Source organism: Heptranchias perlo, chromosome 28, assembly GCF_035084215.1.
Source record: "Heptranchias perlo isolate sHepPer1 chromosome 28, sHepPer1.hap1, whole genome shotgun sequence".
Classification (NCBI taxonomy): Eukaryota; Metazoa; Chordata; class Chondrichthyes; order Hexanchiformes; family Hexanchidae; genus Heptranchias; species Heptranchias perlo.
Window position 1 is genome coordinate 38,734,717 of NC_090352.1, and position 16,587 is coordinate 38,751,303.

The 16,587-nt window shown below is 49.5% G+C and overlaps 1 protein-coding gene across 1 annotated transcript in view; it reads right to left on the minus strand.

Moving 5' to 3' along the window:
* The window catches only part of LOC137345097 (cardiotrophin-2-like), a 14,853-nt gene extending 624 nt beyond the window's left edge, over window positions 1-14,229 (minus strand). Inside the window, exons 1-4 of the mRNA XM_068008552.1 lie at window positions 13,957-14,229; window positions 7,342-7,503; window positions 6,441-6,542; window positions 4,319-4,486 (exon numbers count right to left, since the gene is read on the minus strand). Coding sequence (XP_067864653.1) covers window positions 4,319-4,486; window positions 6,441-6,542; window positions 7,342-7,503; window positions 13,957-14,046 — 522 coding nt within the window. The 5' untranslated portion in view covers window positions 14,047-14,229. The remainder of the gene's footprint in view (window positions 1-4,318; window positions 4,487-6,440; window positions 6,543-7,341; window positions 7,504-13,956) is intronic.
* Between the last annotated feature and the right edge of the window lie 2,358 nt (window positions 14,230-16,587).

The window sequence follows — 16,587 nt, forward strand, 5'->3', positions numbered from 1 at the left end:
AAAGAGAAGGCTGAGGGGTGACCTGATAGAGGTCTTTAAGATTATGAAAGGGTTTGATAGGGTAGACGTAGAGAAGATGTTCCCACTTTTGGGGGAGACCAGAACTCGGGGCCATAAATATACGATAGTCACTAATAAATCCAATAGGGAATTCAGGAGAAACTTCTTTACCCAGAGAGTGGTGAGAATGTGGAACTCGCTCCCACAAGGAGTAGTTGAGGTGAATAGTGTAGATACATTTAAGGGGAAGCTGGATAAACACACGAGGGAGAAAGGAATAGAAGGAGATGCTGATAGGGTGAGATGAAGTAGGGAGGGAGGAGGCTCGTGTGGAGCATAAACACCGGGATAGACCGAGAATGATAGAATCATAGAATGGTTACAGCACGGAAGGAGTCCATTCAGCCCATTGAGTCCATGCCGGCCCTCTGCAAGAGCAATCCAACTAGTCCCACTTCCCCGCTTTGTTTTTTGTTTTGTTTTTTTTAAATAATAAAATCTAAATTACATCCCAAAACGCTTTACAGCCACTGAATCACTTTTAAAGTGCAGTAACTGTTTTGTAGGCAAAATCGGCAGCCAATTTGTGCAAAGCAAGGTCTCACAAACATCAGCGAGGTAAATGATCAGATAATCTGTTTTGGTGATGTTGGTTGAGGGATAAATATTGGCCAGATCACCGGGGAGAACTCGCTGCTCTTCTTCGAAATAGCGCCTTAAGAGAATTCGCGCCCACCTGAGCAGGCAGGCGGGGTCTTGCTTTGCTGTCTCATCCGAAAGACGGCACCTTGGTCAATGCAGCATTCCCTCAGCACTACTCTGAAGTGTTGGCCTAGATTACACGCTCAAATCCTGCCGTGAGGGCAGCAAATCACAGCCTTCTGACTCAAAGCAGGAGTTGTCACCACCGAGCCAGAATGGCACTTGCCATAAGTGGAGGGAACAGGTTAATAAATTGTACAGTATTGCATTAACAAATAGAACTTTCCATGCCTTTGGAAGCCCAGTAGCGCAGCACTTTAGTGTGACACATTCTGCCAAGGCCTGAGACCCACAGTTTCTCCCACAGCCATTTGAGAGGCGGATAACGGTGATAAATCGGATGGTGAGTAAATCGCCATTGCTCTGATCTACCCTACGGTGGACGGTTACAAAATGATATCGGCCGGTGAGAATAAATTTCCCATCTTAGGCTGACACAACTCAAGACCACCTGAAAGCCAGAGAGGGAGAAAATAAAGGCGGGAGGGGGAAGGAGAAGCTGATCTTTTTTACCGGCACCCTCACAGTTACAGTCTGATGAATTAGCAGGTGAATGGTTTCCACAGGAACCCAACCAATTGAACAAAAGGAGGATGCCCTGTTGTGTGGTACTGTACTATAGAGTTAAAGGCTTCTGTTCAACACCACAATTCCAGTCCCACTGCAGCTACTATATTCCTGATGGAAAGTTTTGGGATTTCATACACTTTAAATATCCATCTTACGGCTGTAATCTTGCATGTAACTGGTGTCAATCAGCACAGGCAAATCTCTTTTGGAAAAAAACAGGGGACAGGCACGTGTCAGATTTTTAAAAAATGTATCCTGGCCATTATACACAGTACTGGGGTTTGCCCCTCTATTTCAGATTATTAGCGATCTCAAGATTCTTACATTTTAGAAGTCAGGTTGAATTTCTGTAAAACACGGTAAGCTGGGCAGATGTTGAGTTATAACCAGCTGGCCCAGGAAAAATAAAAAAACATCATTTTTTTTAAAAAGAGGAGACGAGCCCCGAGTGGCCGTCCTTCCACTTTATTTAATGTGCAATCCTTCACTCACATTTCCTATTCCAAACTCCGTCCCCTGCACGTTTCCCTCCCAGTCACACACCATACCCATTGGGCCGAATGGCCTGTTTCTGTGCTGTACGTTAACGGCTCACTGCTGGATTTAGCTGTGAGGAATATTTATTTTTTGCACTCCTCCACCAGATGCTCCACGGCGAGTGACTCACCTCCTGACTCCCCAAAGCCTTTCCACCATCTACAAGGCACAAGTCAGGAGTGTGATGGAATACTCTCCACTTGCCTGGATGAATGCAGCTCCAACAACACTCAAGAAGCTCGACACCATCCAGGACAAAGCAGCCCGCTTGATTGGCACCCCATCCACCGCCCTAAACATTCACTCCCTTCACCACCGGCGCACTGTGCCTGCAGTGTGTACCATCCACAGGATGCACTGCAGCAACTCGCCAAGGCTTCTTCGACAGCACCTCCCAAACCCGCGACCTCTACCACCTAGAAGGACAAGGGCAGCAGGCACATGGGAACAACACCACCTGCACGTTCCCCTCCAAGTCACACACCATCCCGATTTGGAAATATATCGCCGTTCCTTCATCGTCGCTGGGTCAAAATCCTGGAACTCCCTTCCTAACAGCACTGTGGGAGAACCTTCACCACATGGACTGCAGCGGTTCAAGAAGGCGGCTCACCACCACCTTCTCAAGGGGCAATTAGGGATGGGCAATAAATGCCGGCCTCGCCAGCGACGCCCACATCCCATGAACAAATTTTAAAAAAATTAATGTTGGGAAATGGAACAGTTTGGGCACACAAGGGCCAATTTTAAATCCCTCCTCATGGTGTAAAGGCAGCGTTAGAGGCCTGAAAATTGCCATGGGTCACTTACTCCCCAGTTAAGCTGCGGCCGTCATCTTAGGTGGGATCCTGAGATGGATGACGGATTGCCCTCCTGTTGCAGATCGAGAACCTATTACATAGAAACCCCTCCATGGCCTCGCCCCTCCCTATCTCTGTAACCTCCTCCAGCCCTACAAACCTCCGAGATCTCTGCGCTCCTCCAATTCCGGCCTCTTGCGCATCCTCAATTTTCTTTGCTCCACCATTGGCGGCCGTGCCTTCAGCTGCCTGGGCCCTAAGCTCTGGAATTCCCTCCCTAAACCTCTCCGCCTCTCTCTCCTCCTTTAAGACGCTCCTTCAAAACCTACCTCTTTGACCAAGCTTTTGGTCACCTGTCCTAATATCTCCTTATGTGGCTCGGTGTCAAATTTTGTTTGATAATCGCTCCTGTGAAACTCCTCGGGAGGTTTTCCTACGTTAAAGGTGATACATAAATGCAAGTTGTTGTTGTTATTTGTACCCCCATCGCAATTTCGAGGTACGTGGGGGGGAGAGTTTGCATACTTCGCCCATTCATCGCGGGCGGCCTAACCAGTGACACTTAAAGGGGGCGCAGGAGTCTGCTCACAAAATGGCCCAGGAAATGCTGGTTTTTATTCTTGGGTGCGGCGAGGAGCAGCAGCTCCCCATGGGTCCACAGGGAAATTCCGGGCCTCCGCCGGCTTCCCCCCGGCCAGGATCACCCCCTCTTCCCCCCCCCCCCAGGATCACCCCCTCTTCCCCTCCCCAGGATCACCCCCTTCTCCCCCCCAGGATCACCCCCTCTTCCCCCCCCCTGGGATCGCCCCCTCTTCCCCTCCCCAGGATCGCCCCCTCTTCCCCCCCCACTGGGATCGCCCCCTCTTCCCCTCCCCAGGATCGCCCCCTCTTCCCCCCCCACTGGGATCGCCCCCTCTTCCCCTCCCCAGGATCGCCCCCTCTTCCCCACCCTGGGATCGCCCCCTCTTCCCCTCCCCCCCAAGATCACTCCACTCCTTCTCTGCCCCCCCGGGATCGATCCCCCTCCTTCCCTCCCCCACCCTTCCGCGGGCTCCGACTGCTGGCTCAGCTCACCAGTGGAATGTAGATAACAGCCAGGCCTCAGAATGGTTCGAGCCTCACCGGAGAACGGGCTGTACCACTAACAGTGCACCAGTTAACAAAATCAATTCATTCTCAAACCATCTTTACACCAGTCGACAAGAGCGGGGGGGGGGTGGGGTTAGTCCTATATTGCGGGAGGGTTTCTCGGGCTCCCACAACCCATACGATGAGGGGGGGCCGCCCACACCCACCGGACATGAGAATCCCGCTGGATGTCAGCCCAGAATTCCGAGCTGGAGCTCCGGCTTCGCTCCCCGGGACCGTCCGGAGTGAGAGTTCGATCCCTGCACCTTCTGACCCAGAGGGGAATGGCTCGGTCCCCGGTAATTATTAAACGGTGCAAAAAATAACGTATAAAGTTGTCTGAAAGTCAAACAAATCAGAAACTCTCGGGGTAATTTATTGGGGAGCAAAACTTCGTGAGTCACAGACTATTCCCCATCGCCCACCCACACTCCCATCAAGTGACGTTTTATGCCAAAGGCGGCCTCATGATATCGTTCCGATAAATCCCCCTCCCGCTCCGGACTTTGCCATGGCTGTACCTGGGAGCTGAGATGAGAGATTAAATCGCGGAGGTCGAGGGAAACCATTTCCATAGATTTGCCCATTGTGGAATGCTGACTTTCCCCAAGTTCATCGATCCGTTTAAAATCCACGTGGATCCAAAAGACGTGAAGATCTTTGGCGTTTAACACTAATCGTTCCACATCCTGCAAATAACAATAGAGAGGGGTGATTGGGGGCAGGGGGGGGTCAGTCGAGGGGTGATTGGGGGCAGGGGGTGTCAGTAGGGGGTGATTGGGGGCAGGGGGTGGCAGTAGGGGGTGATTGGGGGCAGGGGGTGGCAGTAGGGGGTGATTGAGGGCAGGGGGTGGCAGTAAGGGGGTGAGTGGGGCAGGGGGTGTCTGTAGGGGGTGATTGGGGGCAGGAGGTGGCAGTAGGGGGTGATTGGGGGCAGGAGGTGGCAGTAGGGGTGATTGGGGGCAGGAGGTGGCAGTAGGGGGGATTGGGGGGAGGGGGTGTCAGTAGGGTGGTGATTGGGGGCGGGAGGTTTCAGTAGGGGGTGATGGGGTGCAGAGGGTGGCAGTGGATGGGTGATTGGGGGCGAGGAGTGGCAGTAGGGCTGAGGCGGCAAGGGTGGGGGTTTGATGGGGGGTGACGAGGAGGGTTAATTGTGGGGATGGGAGGGGGTTTTGATTGGGGGGTGCGGGTGATTGTGGGGGTGAGGGTGGTTGGGGGTGTTGATTGGGGGGTGGGGGTGAGGGGGTGGTGGGTGATTAGACGGTGAGGGGGTGGGGTGATTAGTGGGTGGTGGGCAGGATGATTGAGGGGGTGATGTGAGGGGGTGTTTGGGGGCGAGGGGGTGATTGGTGGTGGGGGCAATTGAGGGGGTAATGTGAGGGGTGATTGGGGTGAGGGGTGATTGGGGAGGGGGAGGGGGCAATAGAGGGAGTGATTTGAGGGAGTGGAGGGGTGGGGGTGAGGGGGTGATTGGAGGGGTGATTTGAGGGCAAGGGGGTGACTAAGGGGGGTGATTTCAGAAGTGAGGATGGTGATTGAGGGGGGTGATTTGGGGGGGTGAGGGGTGATTGAGGTGGGTGATTTGGGGGGTGAGGGGTGATTTGGAAGGTGAGGGGGTGATTTGGGGGGTGAGGGGGTGATTGAGGTGGGTGATTTGGGGGGTGATTTGGGGGTGAGGGGGTGATTGTGGGGGGTTATTGGGGGGTGAGGGGGTGATTGAGTGGGGTGATTTGGGGATGATTGAGGGGGGTTATTGGTGGGTGAGGGGGTGATTGAGGGGGCGATTGAGGGGGTGATTGAGGGGGGGCTACGAGGGGGCGATTGAGGGGGGTGATCGAGGGGATGATTGAGGGGGTGAACAAGGGGGAGCGATTGAGGGGGGTGAATGAGGGGGTGATTGAGGGGGTGATCGAGGGGATGATTGAGGGGGTGAACAAGGGGGCAATTGAGGGGGTGATCGAGGGGAGGATTGAGGGGGGTGAACGAGGGGGCGATTGAGGGGGGTGATCAAGGGGATGATTGAGGGGGTGAACAAGGGGGGGCGATTGAGGGGGGTGAACGAGGGGGTGATTGAGGGGGGTGATCGAGGGGATGATTGAGGGGGTGAACAAGGGGGGCAATTGAGGGGGGTGATCGAGGGGAGGATTGAGGGGGGTGAACGAGGGGGGTGATTGAGGGGTGTGATCGAGGGGATGATTGAGGGGGGTGATGGAGGGGATGATTGAGGGGGTGATCGAGGGGATGATTGAGGGGGGTGATCGAGGGGGGCGATCGAGGGGGGTGATCGAGGGGATGATTGAGGGGGTGAACGAGGGGGCGATTGAGGGGGTGATCGAGGGGATGATTGAGGGGATGAACGAGGGGGGCGATTGAGGGGGGTGAACGAGGGGGGCGATTGAGGGGGTGATCGTGGGGATGATTGAGGGGGTGAACGAGGGGGGCGATTGAGGGGGGTGATCGAGGGGATGATTGAGGGGGGTGATCGAGGGGGTGATTGAGGGGGGTGATCGAGGGGTTGATTGAGGGGGGTGATCGAGGGGGTGATTGAGGGGGGTGATCGAGGGGGCGATTGAGGGGGGTGATCGAGGGGGGTGAGGGGGTAAGGAGATTGACAATGAGTAAACAGAAAGGAAGATGTCCTACTTGCATGTGCAGCCAATAGCTGTAGACAGTCCTCGTACATGGCAGGCTGCTCAGGATCACGTTGTAATCTTCAAAAGAAGGGTGGCCGATTTTCTCCTGTTTCTTAAATCACAAAACAGGATCTGGTTAGAAAATAACTCTTGTTATTCCTTCAAACTTAGAACATAGGAACAGGAGGAGGCCATTCAGCCCCTCGAGCCTGTTCCGCCATTCAGTCAGATCATGGCTGATCTGTACCTCAACCCCATTTACCCTCCTGTGCCCCATATCCCTCGATACCCAACAAAACTCTATCAATCTCAGTTTTGAAAGCTCCAATTGACCCCCAGCATCCACAGCCTTTTTGGGGGAGAGAGTTCCAGATTCCCACTCCCCTTTGTGTGAAGAAGTGCTTCCTGACATCACCCCTGAATGGCCTGGCTCTAATTTTAAGGTTCTGCCCCCTTGTTCTGGACTCCCCCCACCAGAGGAAATAGTTTCTCTCTATCTACCCTATTGAATCCTTTTTACATTTTAAATACCTGAGATGGCATTGAGCCTTTTCTGGCTTTGTAGCAATTGTTTTACTGCTGGTGGCTTGTGAGGGAACACTGAGTCGACCGCCTGGTGTGAGACTGGAGTCACATGTAGGCCAGATAGGGCAGGGGTGAAGGACCATCAGTGAACTAGTTGGGTTTGTACACAATCCAACAGCCTCATGGTAATTTTTTTCTGGTGTCAGCCCAAAAATTACCAGGTTTATCGAATTCAATTTCACAACTCACCATGGTGGGATCTGACCAGAAAATGACTAGACCAGTCCCGTAACCATGACACTACCATCCCAGGGTCTGGAGCCCACCACCAGCTGCCCTGGGTTTCAACCTCCTACTCTGAACGTCAAGATAAATGTGATTCTTACATATTTTATAAGTAAATCCCGGACATCCTGCAGGATTTTCCTGGACAGGTTCAGGCTCCGTTGGAAGGTAATGTTCAGGGTGCTGGAATCAGTTGAAGATGGAATGGTGAAGAGAGCAACTGAAAGAGCCAGCAACTGTAAGAGTCCCGCCATCAATCCAATCTGTAAACATCAACAGCGGTTGGTCAGGAGAGACCTAAAGAGTTCGAGCATTACCATAGTACCTATTCTGAAATATTCCCAATCATCTTTTAGTTGGTGTCACCTGTGGCTCAGTGGGTCGCACTCTGGCCTCTGAGTCAGAAGGTCGTGGGTTCGAGCCCCACTCCAGAGATTTGTAGCACATAATCCAGGCCGACACTCCCAGTGCAATACTGAGGGAGTGCTGCACTGTCGGAGGTGCCGTCTTTCGGATGTGACATTAAACCGAGGCCCCGTCTGCCCTCTCAAGTGGATGTAAAAGATCCCACAGCCACTATTGGAAGAAGAGCAGTGGAGTTCCTCCCTCAACCAACATCACTAAAACAGATTATCCAGTCATTATCACGTTGCTGTTTGTGGGATCTTGCTGTGCACAAATTGGCTGCCGCGTTTCCTACATTACAACAGTGACTACACTTCAAAAAATACTTAAAGTGCTTTGGGACGTCCTGAGATTGTGAAACGCACTATAGAAATGCAAGTTCTTTCAGAAGCCAGGTTACAGTGACCACACATAGATTGAATCAGCACCTCCAGAAATGTTCACACTTACCTCAGTGAGTTTCACAATCGAATCCTGGGTTCTGATTGAATCACTTGAGACAGTGCAGCTGGCTGGCCCGGTCTCTGAGATTTATAGGGTGTCTGATATCCTGACCCTCCCACAACAGCAAGTTTTATTAAAAGTCCAGTTGCTTGTAAAACTAAAAGTTTTAAAATTAAAAATGCAACTTTGAGGTGGAGTGCCAGGGTATTTTGTACAGTCAGATGTCACTTTATTTCTTGAGGATTCCCACAACAACCTAACCACACGTCGAAAGGCACAAAAAATAAACTAGTGTAAGTGAAACTGGATGACGAAACCAACAATAGATTCTTGTTAGATATGGAATAACAGATTTATTGTTATAATTTGATATCAATATTGATTTATTAATGTATTTATTATATTTATTAAGTTATTGTGATAGGGTTGATTTGTTGTTACAATTTGATTTAGAGATGTTGTGATAATTGATATATTGGTTTGTTACATAGAATTACATAGAATGTATAGCACAGGAACAGTCCAACTGGTTTATGCTCCACACGAGCCTCCTCCCTCCCCTCTTCATCTCACCCTATCAGCATATCCTTCTATTCCTCTCTCCCTCGTGTGTTTATCCAGCTTCCCCTTAAATGTATCTACACTATTCACCTCAACTACTCCTTGTGGGAGTGAGTTCCACATTCTCACCACTCTCTGGGTAAAGAAGTTTCTCCTGAATTCCCTATTGGATTTATTAGTGACTATCTTATATTTATGGCCCCGAGTTTTGGTCTCCCCCACAAGTGGAAACATCTTCTCTATCGAACTCCTTCATAATCTTAAAGACCTCTATCAGGTTGCCCCTCAGCCTTCTCTTTTCTAGAGAAAAGAGCCCCAGCCTGTTCAATCTTCCCTGATAGCTATAACCTCTCAGTTCTTGCATCATTTTTGTAAATATTTTTTGCACCTTCTCCAGTGCCTCTGTATTAATGCACTTGGTTAATTCATCAACTGTTAAAGTAAAAATTCTAAAGTGGGTATTTGCATTTACCTGGTAAAAGCCACTAACTTTGGTAGTAGAAAGGGATAACTAATAACCTTTAGTCATCAGATGTTACACTACTTGTTACTAGTAGCTGAAATACAGGGGAAACTAGAAGTATCAGCAAAATGATTTTTAAGAAAAAACGTTTTTTGCTAGTGATTAAACAGAAGAAGTCTGTGTTTTGTTCATCTTCAGCTCTCCTGGGAGACGGAAATCAGAATAGAACCTCTTAGTTTTCCAGGTATATCAGCTTTCAGTGTGACATCAGCTGGTTCCAGAAGGCTGCAATCCCTCAGAAGCAGTTAATACTGTTCTGAGCACTGTAATAAATGGCATTAGACCGGCCGGCGGTGGGGGGGGGAAAGAAGAGAAACAAGAGAAATGGGAAACATTTTGGGCAGCCTACAGTCGTTTGTAAAATTTGGAGAAGAAATGATTGTCACAATCGATGCTCCTACCCAACACTCTCAACTTATAGTCACAGCTGAGAGGCGGTTTCTATAAGCAGACCCAGTCTCGTGTCAATCAAAACCTTTGCCATCAGAAGTGCTATAGATGGGATAACGTACCACAGGATTAACAAATACCATTTGATTATAGCATAACACACCAGATACCACCAGAGGTTGCCTACCCATGCTGTCCTGTCTACCCCAAAATGCAATAAATACCATATCTATCAGAGACTGTTCCATTCAGGTTCAAACTAATTGATAGATTTACATTACAATCATTTGCAAGACTCTGGGAGGAGATGGTTTTTTACAAACTTTGCAACAGAAAATTTCTGAATGTGAGGCAGCCCATGTCAATTCCAGAAATTGGGCCAAACTGAACTATAGATATTTAACACAAAATTAAAACTGAGTAGCTGTATTAATACCGTTAAGCCAAAAGGAGTCTTTTAGGTCACAGGTGTTAATCTGGAGAAATTCACCAACTTCCTCTCCAAGTATCACTGATGGGGGGGAGGGGGTGATTAAATGTAATTAATTCATTTATTTGCCCCAGTTTGCAAACTTGTCTACAGTAATATTTCAAAGAAAGAAAAGACCTGCCAAACAAACAAAAAGTTGGCCGAATTAGTTTCAAAATACAAAGCATCAGCAACGAGGGAAGTCCAGCTGAATCAGGATAATTGTGATGTGGAGATGCCGGTGATGGACTGGGGTGGACAAATGTAAGGAATCGCACAACACCAGGTTATAGTCCAACAGCTTTATTTGAAATCACAAGCTTTCAGAGCTTTGCTCCTTCGTCAGGTGCAGTGAGGAGTTGCATAAAGGCACAGCATATATAGTCAGAGAACAATGCCTGGTGATTACAGATAATCTTTCTAACTGCCCTTTATCACACCTCGGCAGAGAGATAATCCCAGCAATCAAAGGAGTGAATGGTGTTCAGACAGGTTAGTCAGGGAAACATTACATCCAAGAATACTGAGGTGGGGTCACAAGGGGTCAAATGTAGCAGATGCTGGGGTTTGTATTAAAAACAGATAACTTTTTTTTGCTGGAAATCGCAGCAGGTCCAGCCGCACCTGTGTATAGAGAACAAGCCAACTACGACTCGAGTCTGGATGACTCTATGTCAGGTGGGGTTACATGTAGCGTGACATGAACCCAAGATCCCGGTTGAGGCCGTCCTCATGGGGACTCAGTTTCCAGCTTGTGTGACAGTCACCCTGGGATTTTGCTCCCATTCACTTTAATTCAAACACTGGCGAGCACAGAAGCAGAAAACAATTTGATCTAAATATTGATTTGTTGTGATAATTTGATATAAATATTGATCTGTTTAAATAGTTTGATATAAATACACTGCAGGGCTGACAGGAAACCAACATTTTGGTGTCAGACAACTTCTCGGTTGGGTTTTGCTGAGTTTGGTGAAAGTGTTTCAGACAAAAAGGAATAAGAACAGAAAATGCTGGAGAAACTCAGCAAGTCAGGCAGTGTCTGTGGAGAAAGAAACAGAGTCTGTTACTGTGTCTCTCTGTTTCTTTCTCCACAGACGCTGCCTGACTTGCTGAGCTTCTCCGGCATTTTCTGTTTTTATTTCAGATTTCCAGCATCTGCAGTATTTTGATTTGGATTCAGATAAAAGGGAAGTGACCGGCCCCAATCTCTCAGAACACAACCACCAGAAATCTCAGCATCTCTGCCTGCCGCCTGGATGGGGATTGGGGAAGCCCTCCGACAGATTTAGAAAGTGTTAGTGGAATCTCGTCAGACCCACTCATTCAAGTGAAAATTCAGCTCTTAATTACATCGCCCAGAACTTTACTTTAAACCACCCGTGTTCAAAGAAAGGCTCTTTTCTTGTGCTTTATTTGGGACTTTTTCACACATGAGGAGTTGTGAGTAGTTTTAGGGGCAAGAGAGGACGTCACGGCAAAATGAAATATTGGGAGATTCAAAGACTGAGGATTGCCATAGTCTGGGCTGTGAATCAAACATACTACCTGATCAGCCAGCACCACCTGATACATTATCACATCGCTGTTTGTGGGATCTTGCTGTGCGCAAATTGTCTGCCGCGTTTCCTACATTACAACAGTGACTGCACTTCAAATAAAAAGTACTTCATTGGCTGTAAAGCACTTTGGGATGTCCTGAGGTCGTGAAAGGCGCTATAGAAATGCAATTTCTTTCCTTTACAGATTAATTCGGGTTTGGAGGCTCGTCTCATGGGGGCTTGCATTTTGCAGAACTACACGTTGGTTTCGACCATCAATTTAGTGATAATATAGCAGACACTAAGGCAGTGTGAGATGGGGCACTGGAGGATTTTGGAGCTGAGTAATTTGAAAGCTGGAAACTGAACTGCCACAGAGAACCGCTGGGTTTCAACTTCAAATTTAGGGGTTTGTTCAAACCCCCAAAAGATCCCCTCAACTGTACAGGCACGGAATCTACAGATAGCGAGCCTCTGATTATCTGTGGCTTTGTGGGCAGCACTCCGGTCTCTGAGTCAAAAAGTCGTGGGTTCAAGTCCTACGTCCAGAGATTTGAAGCACATAATCCCGGCTGACACTCCCACCGCAATAGTGAGGGAGTGCTGCACTGTCAGAGGTGCTGAATTTCAGATGAGATGTTAAACTGAGGCCCTATCAGGCGGATGTAAAAGATTCCTTGGCCGCTATTTGGAAGAAAAGGGGGGGAGTTCTCCCCGGGGTTGAAGATTTATCCCCAACCAACATCACTTCAAAAAAGAAACAGATTATCTGGTCATTTATAAGATTGCTGTTTGTGGGATCTTGCTGTGTACAAAAACAGCTGCTACTTTACAACACTGGCTACTGATTTGTGGAAATGAATATCAGGAATCAGGCGCCCCCATTCCGGGGTTCTCCACTGTTGTGGACTGCCACCCGAAACACATTTCTGGGTGGTCACAGGAGCATGGTGTCATGGTGTTTGGGACATTTAGTCCCTGGAGCCTGTGCCAGAATCGATTGGCGAGGACAGCGACCGAGGGGATTGGGGGCGACTCACGAGCAACACTGGTGGAAAAGGGGAGCAAAGAATTTACGAGTGGTGTTCGATTTAAATACCTGTCGGTTTGTCATCTATTTTCTTGGAATTTAAACCCCAAACCAAAAGTAAACAGGCAGTGAAAGCAGAAAGACGGTTAAACCCAGAGTAATAACGTAGAGAAAAGGATTCTGAATTTCATTAATAACGTCATGAAACAGGGATATTCTGGGGATGAAATTCGACTGAAGGGGGCAGGGAATGCAAACCGGGCCAGTGTAAATCGGACGACCATTTCACACCCCTCCCCATTTTCCATTCCATGGATTTCAATGTGAGACGGGCATCGCTTTGCGTTTCTGCCCAGGATGAACTTCACCCCTTCGTCTCTGAGCAGTGACCAATCATACTCTGACACTCGGTTAATCCCATTCATAATTTCTGCATTCACACCACTGCCTGGTACCTCCCGGTGAGATCTCTTTCCAAATCAATGCAGCAGGCTCAGAGTCTCATCCTTTGGGAGCCTCGCCCTCTGGGAGCCTCGCCCTCTGGGAGCCTCACCCACTGGGTGCCTCACCCACTGGGTGGCTCACCCTCTGGGAGCCTCACCCTTTGGGAGCCTCACTCACTGGGAGCCTCACTCATTGGGAGCTTCACCCTCTGGGAGCCTCACCCACTGGGAGCTTCACCCTCTGGGAGCCTCACCCACTGGGAGCCTCACCCAGTGGAAGCCTCACCCACTGGGAAACTCACCCACTGGGTGCCTCACCCTTTGGGAGCCTCACTCACTGGGAGCCTCACTCTTTGGGAGCCTCACCCACTGGGAGCCTCACCCTCTGGGAGCCTCACCCACTGGGAGCATGTATCAGAAATTCAGTTGTGCACTGCTTATGATTATCCATTCATCGAACAGCCCTGGCTCAGTGGGTAGCACACTTGCCTCTGAGTTTGAAGGTTGTGGGTTCACAGTCCTACTCCAGAGCCTCAAGCACATAATCCAGGCTGACACGCCCAGTGCAGTACTGGGGGAGTGCTGCACTGTTGGAGGTGCCACCTTTTTGAATGAGACATTAGACCGAGGCCCCGTCTGCCCTCTCAGATGGATGTGAAAGATCCCACAGGATGATTTCAAAGAAGAGCAGGGGAGTTCTCCCCGGTGTCCTGACCAATATTTATCCCTCAACCAACATCTAAAACAGATTACCTGGTCATTCAACACATTGCTGTTTGTGGGATCTTGCTGTGCACAAATTGGCTGCCACGTTTCCTACATTACAACAGTGACTACACTTCGAAAGTACTTCATTGGCTGTGAACCACTTTGGGAGGTCATGAAAGGCGCTTTATAAATGCAAATCTACCTTTCTTTCTTTCTTTCTCTTCCGGTATAGGCTCCCAGCCCAAGAGGGAGTGACCGGGAATAACTCCCTCCTTACTCTGGTCACTGTCATTAACCAGGTAATAAAGGTTCATTAATCAATAGGCAGCCTTAAACCCAGCTTCAATATACTGCACGGAGTTACGTGGAGCTGAAAAAGCCGTCTGATCACAAGATGAGTTCAGGTGTAATGGACCCTTCACCTCATCCAATCCCAACGTTGCAGACCAAGCCCACCATCTTCACATTGCAGCGACCGGCCATTTCCGTCCTGTTAAAACAAAGAGCGATTTCAGTACATTTATAAAATATGGAGACAGAACACGTTGATATTTATCAATGCACCCAGTGGGTGAGGCTCCCAGTGGGTGAGGCTCCCAGTGGGTGAGGCTCTCAAGTCGTGAGGCTCCCAGTGGGTGAGGCTCTCAAGTCGTGAGGCCCCCAGTGGGTGAGGCTCCCAGGTCGTGAGGCCCCAGTGGGTGAGGCTCCCAGTGGGTGAGGCTCCCAGTGGGTGAGGCTCCCAGTGGGTGCGGCTCCCAGTGGGTGAGGCTCCCAGTGGTTGAGGCTCCCAGGTCGTAAGGCTCCCAGTGGGTGAGGCTCCCAGTGGGTGAGGCTCCCAGGTCGTGAGGCCCCAGTGGGTGAGGCTCCCAGATCATGAGGCTCCCAGTGGGTGCGGCTCCCAGAGGGTGAGGCTCCACAATTGATGGGCCGAATGGCCTCCTTCTGTGCTGTAACCGTTTTATGATTCTATGATTCTATAACAATGAGAGGCATAAATCTAGACGTTAAACCGAGGCCCTGTCTACCCTTTCAGATGGACATAAAAGATCCCACGGCCACTATTTCGAAAAAGAGCTGGGGAGTTCTCCTTGGTGTCCTGAGGCCAATATTTATCCCTCAATCAACATCACTTAAAAAAAACGGTCATTTACAACATTGCTGTTTGTGGGATCTTGCTTTGTGCAAATTGGCCGCCATGTTTCCTGCATCACAACAGTAAAAAAGTACTTCATTGGCTGTAAAGCGCTTTGAGGTGTCCTGAGGTCATGAAAGGCGCTATATAAATGCAATTTCTTTCCTTTACAGATTAATTCGGGTTTGGAGGCTCGTCTCATGGGGGCTTGCATTTTGCAGAACTACACGTTGGTTTCGACCATCAATTTAGTGATAATATAGCAGACACTAAGGCAGTGTGAGATGGGGCACTGGAGGATTTTGGAGCTGAGTAATTTGAAAGCTGGAAACTGAACTGCCACAGAGAACCGCTGGGTTTCAACTTCAAATTTAGGGGTTTGTTCAAACCCCCAAAAGATCCCCTCAACTGTACAGGCACGGAATCTACAGATAGCGAGCCTCTGATTATCTGTGGCTTAGTGGGAAGCACTCTGGTCTCTGAGTTGGCTAGGTCATGGGTTCATAGTCCTACTCCAGAGATTTGAGCCCATAATGTGTGCTGACACTCCTGGTGTGGTACTGGGGGAGTGCTGCACTGTCGGAGGTGCCGTCTTTCAGATAAGATGTCAAACTAAGGACCTGTCTGCCCCTCTCAGGTAAGAGATCCCATGTCACTATTTCGAAGAAGAACAGGGGAGTTCGTCCTGGTCAATCTTTATCCCTCAACCAACATCACTAAAAATAGATTATCTGGTCATAGAATATTACAACATAGAAGGAGGCCATTTGGCCCGTCGTGCCTGTACTGGCTCTTTGAAAGAGGTGTCCAATTAGTCCCACACCCCAGCTTTTCCCCATAATCCTGCAGGTGTTTCCTCTTCAAATACATGTCCAATTGCATTTTGAAAGTTCCTATGGTGATTTATCACATTGTTGTTTGCGGGATCTTGCTGTGCGGAAATTGGCTGCCGCGTTTCCTACATTACAACAGTGACTACACTTCAAAAAAAAACTTCACTGGCTGTAAAGCACTTTGGGACGTCCCGAGGTCGTGAAAGGCGCTATATAAATGCAAGTCTTTCTTTTTCATAATTTACAGATTCAGATTTTCTGATTATCCGTACATTTTGAAAAGATACGGCCTTGAGCGGGCAATGAGCAGTGATCCAGTGTGAGGGGGAGTGGGGAAGGAGCAGTGATCCAGTGTGAGGGGGAGTGGGGAAAGAGCAGTGATCCAGTGTGAGGGGGAGTGGGGAATGAGCAGTGATCCAGTGTGAGGGGGAGTGGGGAATGAGCAGTGATCCAGTGTGAGGGGGAGTGGGGAATGAGCAGTGATCCAGTGTGAGGGGGAGTGGGGAATGAGCAGTGATCCAGTGTGAGGGGAAGTGGGGAATGAGCAGTGATCCAGTGTGAGGGGGAGTGGGGAATGAGCAGAGATCCAGTGTGAGGGGGAGTGGGGAATGAGCAGTGATCCAGTGTGAGGGGGAGTGGGGAATGAGCAGTGATCCAGTGTGAGGGGGAGTGGGGAATGAGCAGTGATCCAGTGTGAGGGGGAGTGGGGAATGAGCAGTGATCCAGTGTGAGGGGGAGTGGGGAATGAGCAGTGATCCAGTGTGAGGGGGAGTGGGGAATGAGCAGTGATCCAGTGTGAGGGGGAGTGGGGAATGAGCAGTGATCCAGTGTGAGGGGGAGTGGGGAATGAGCAGTGATCCAGTGTGAG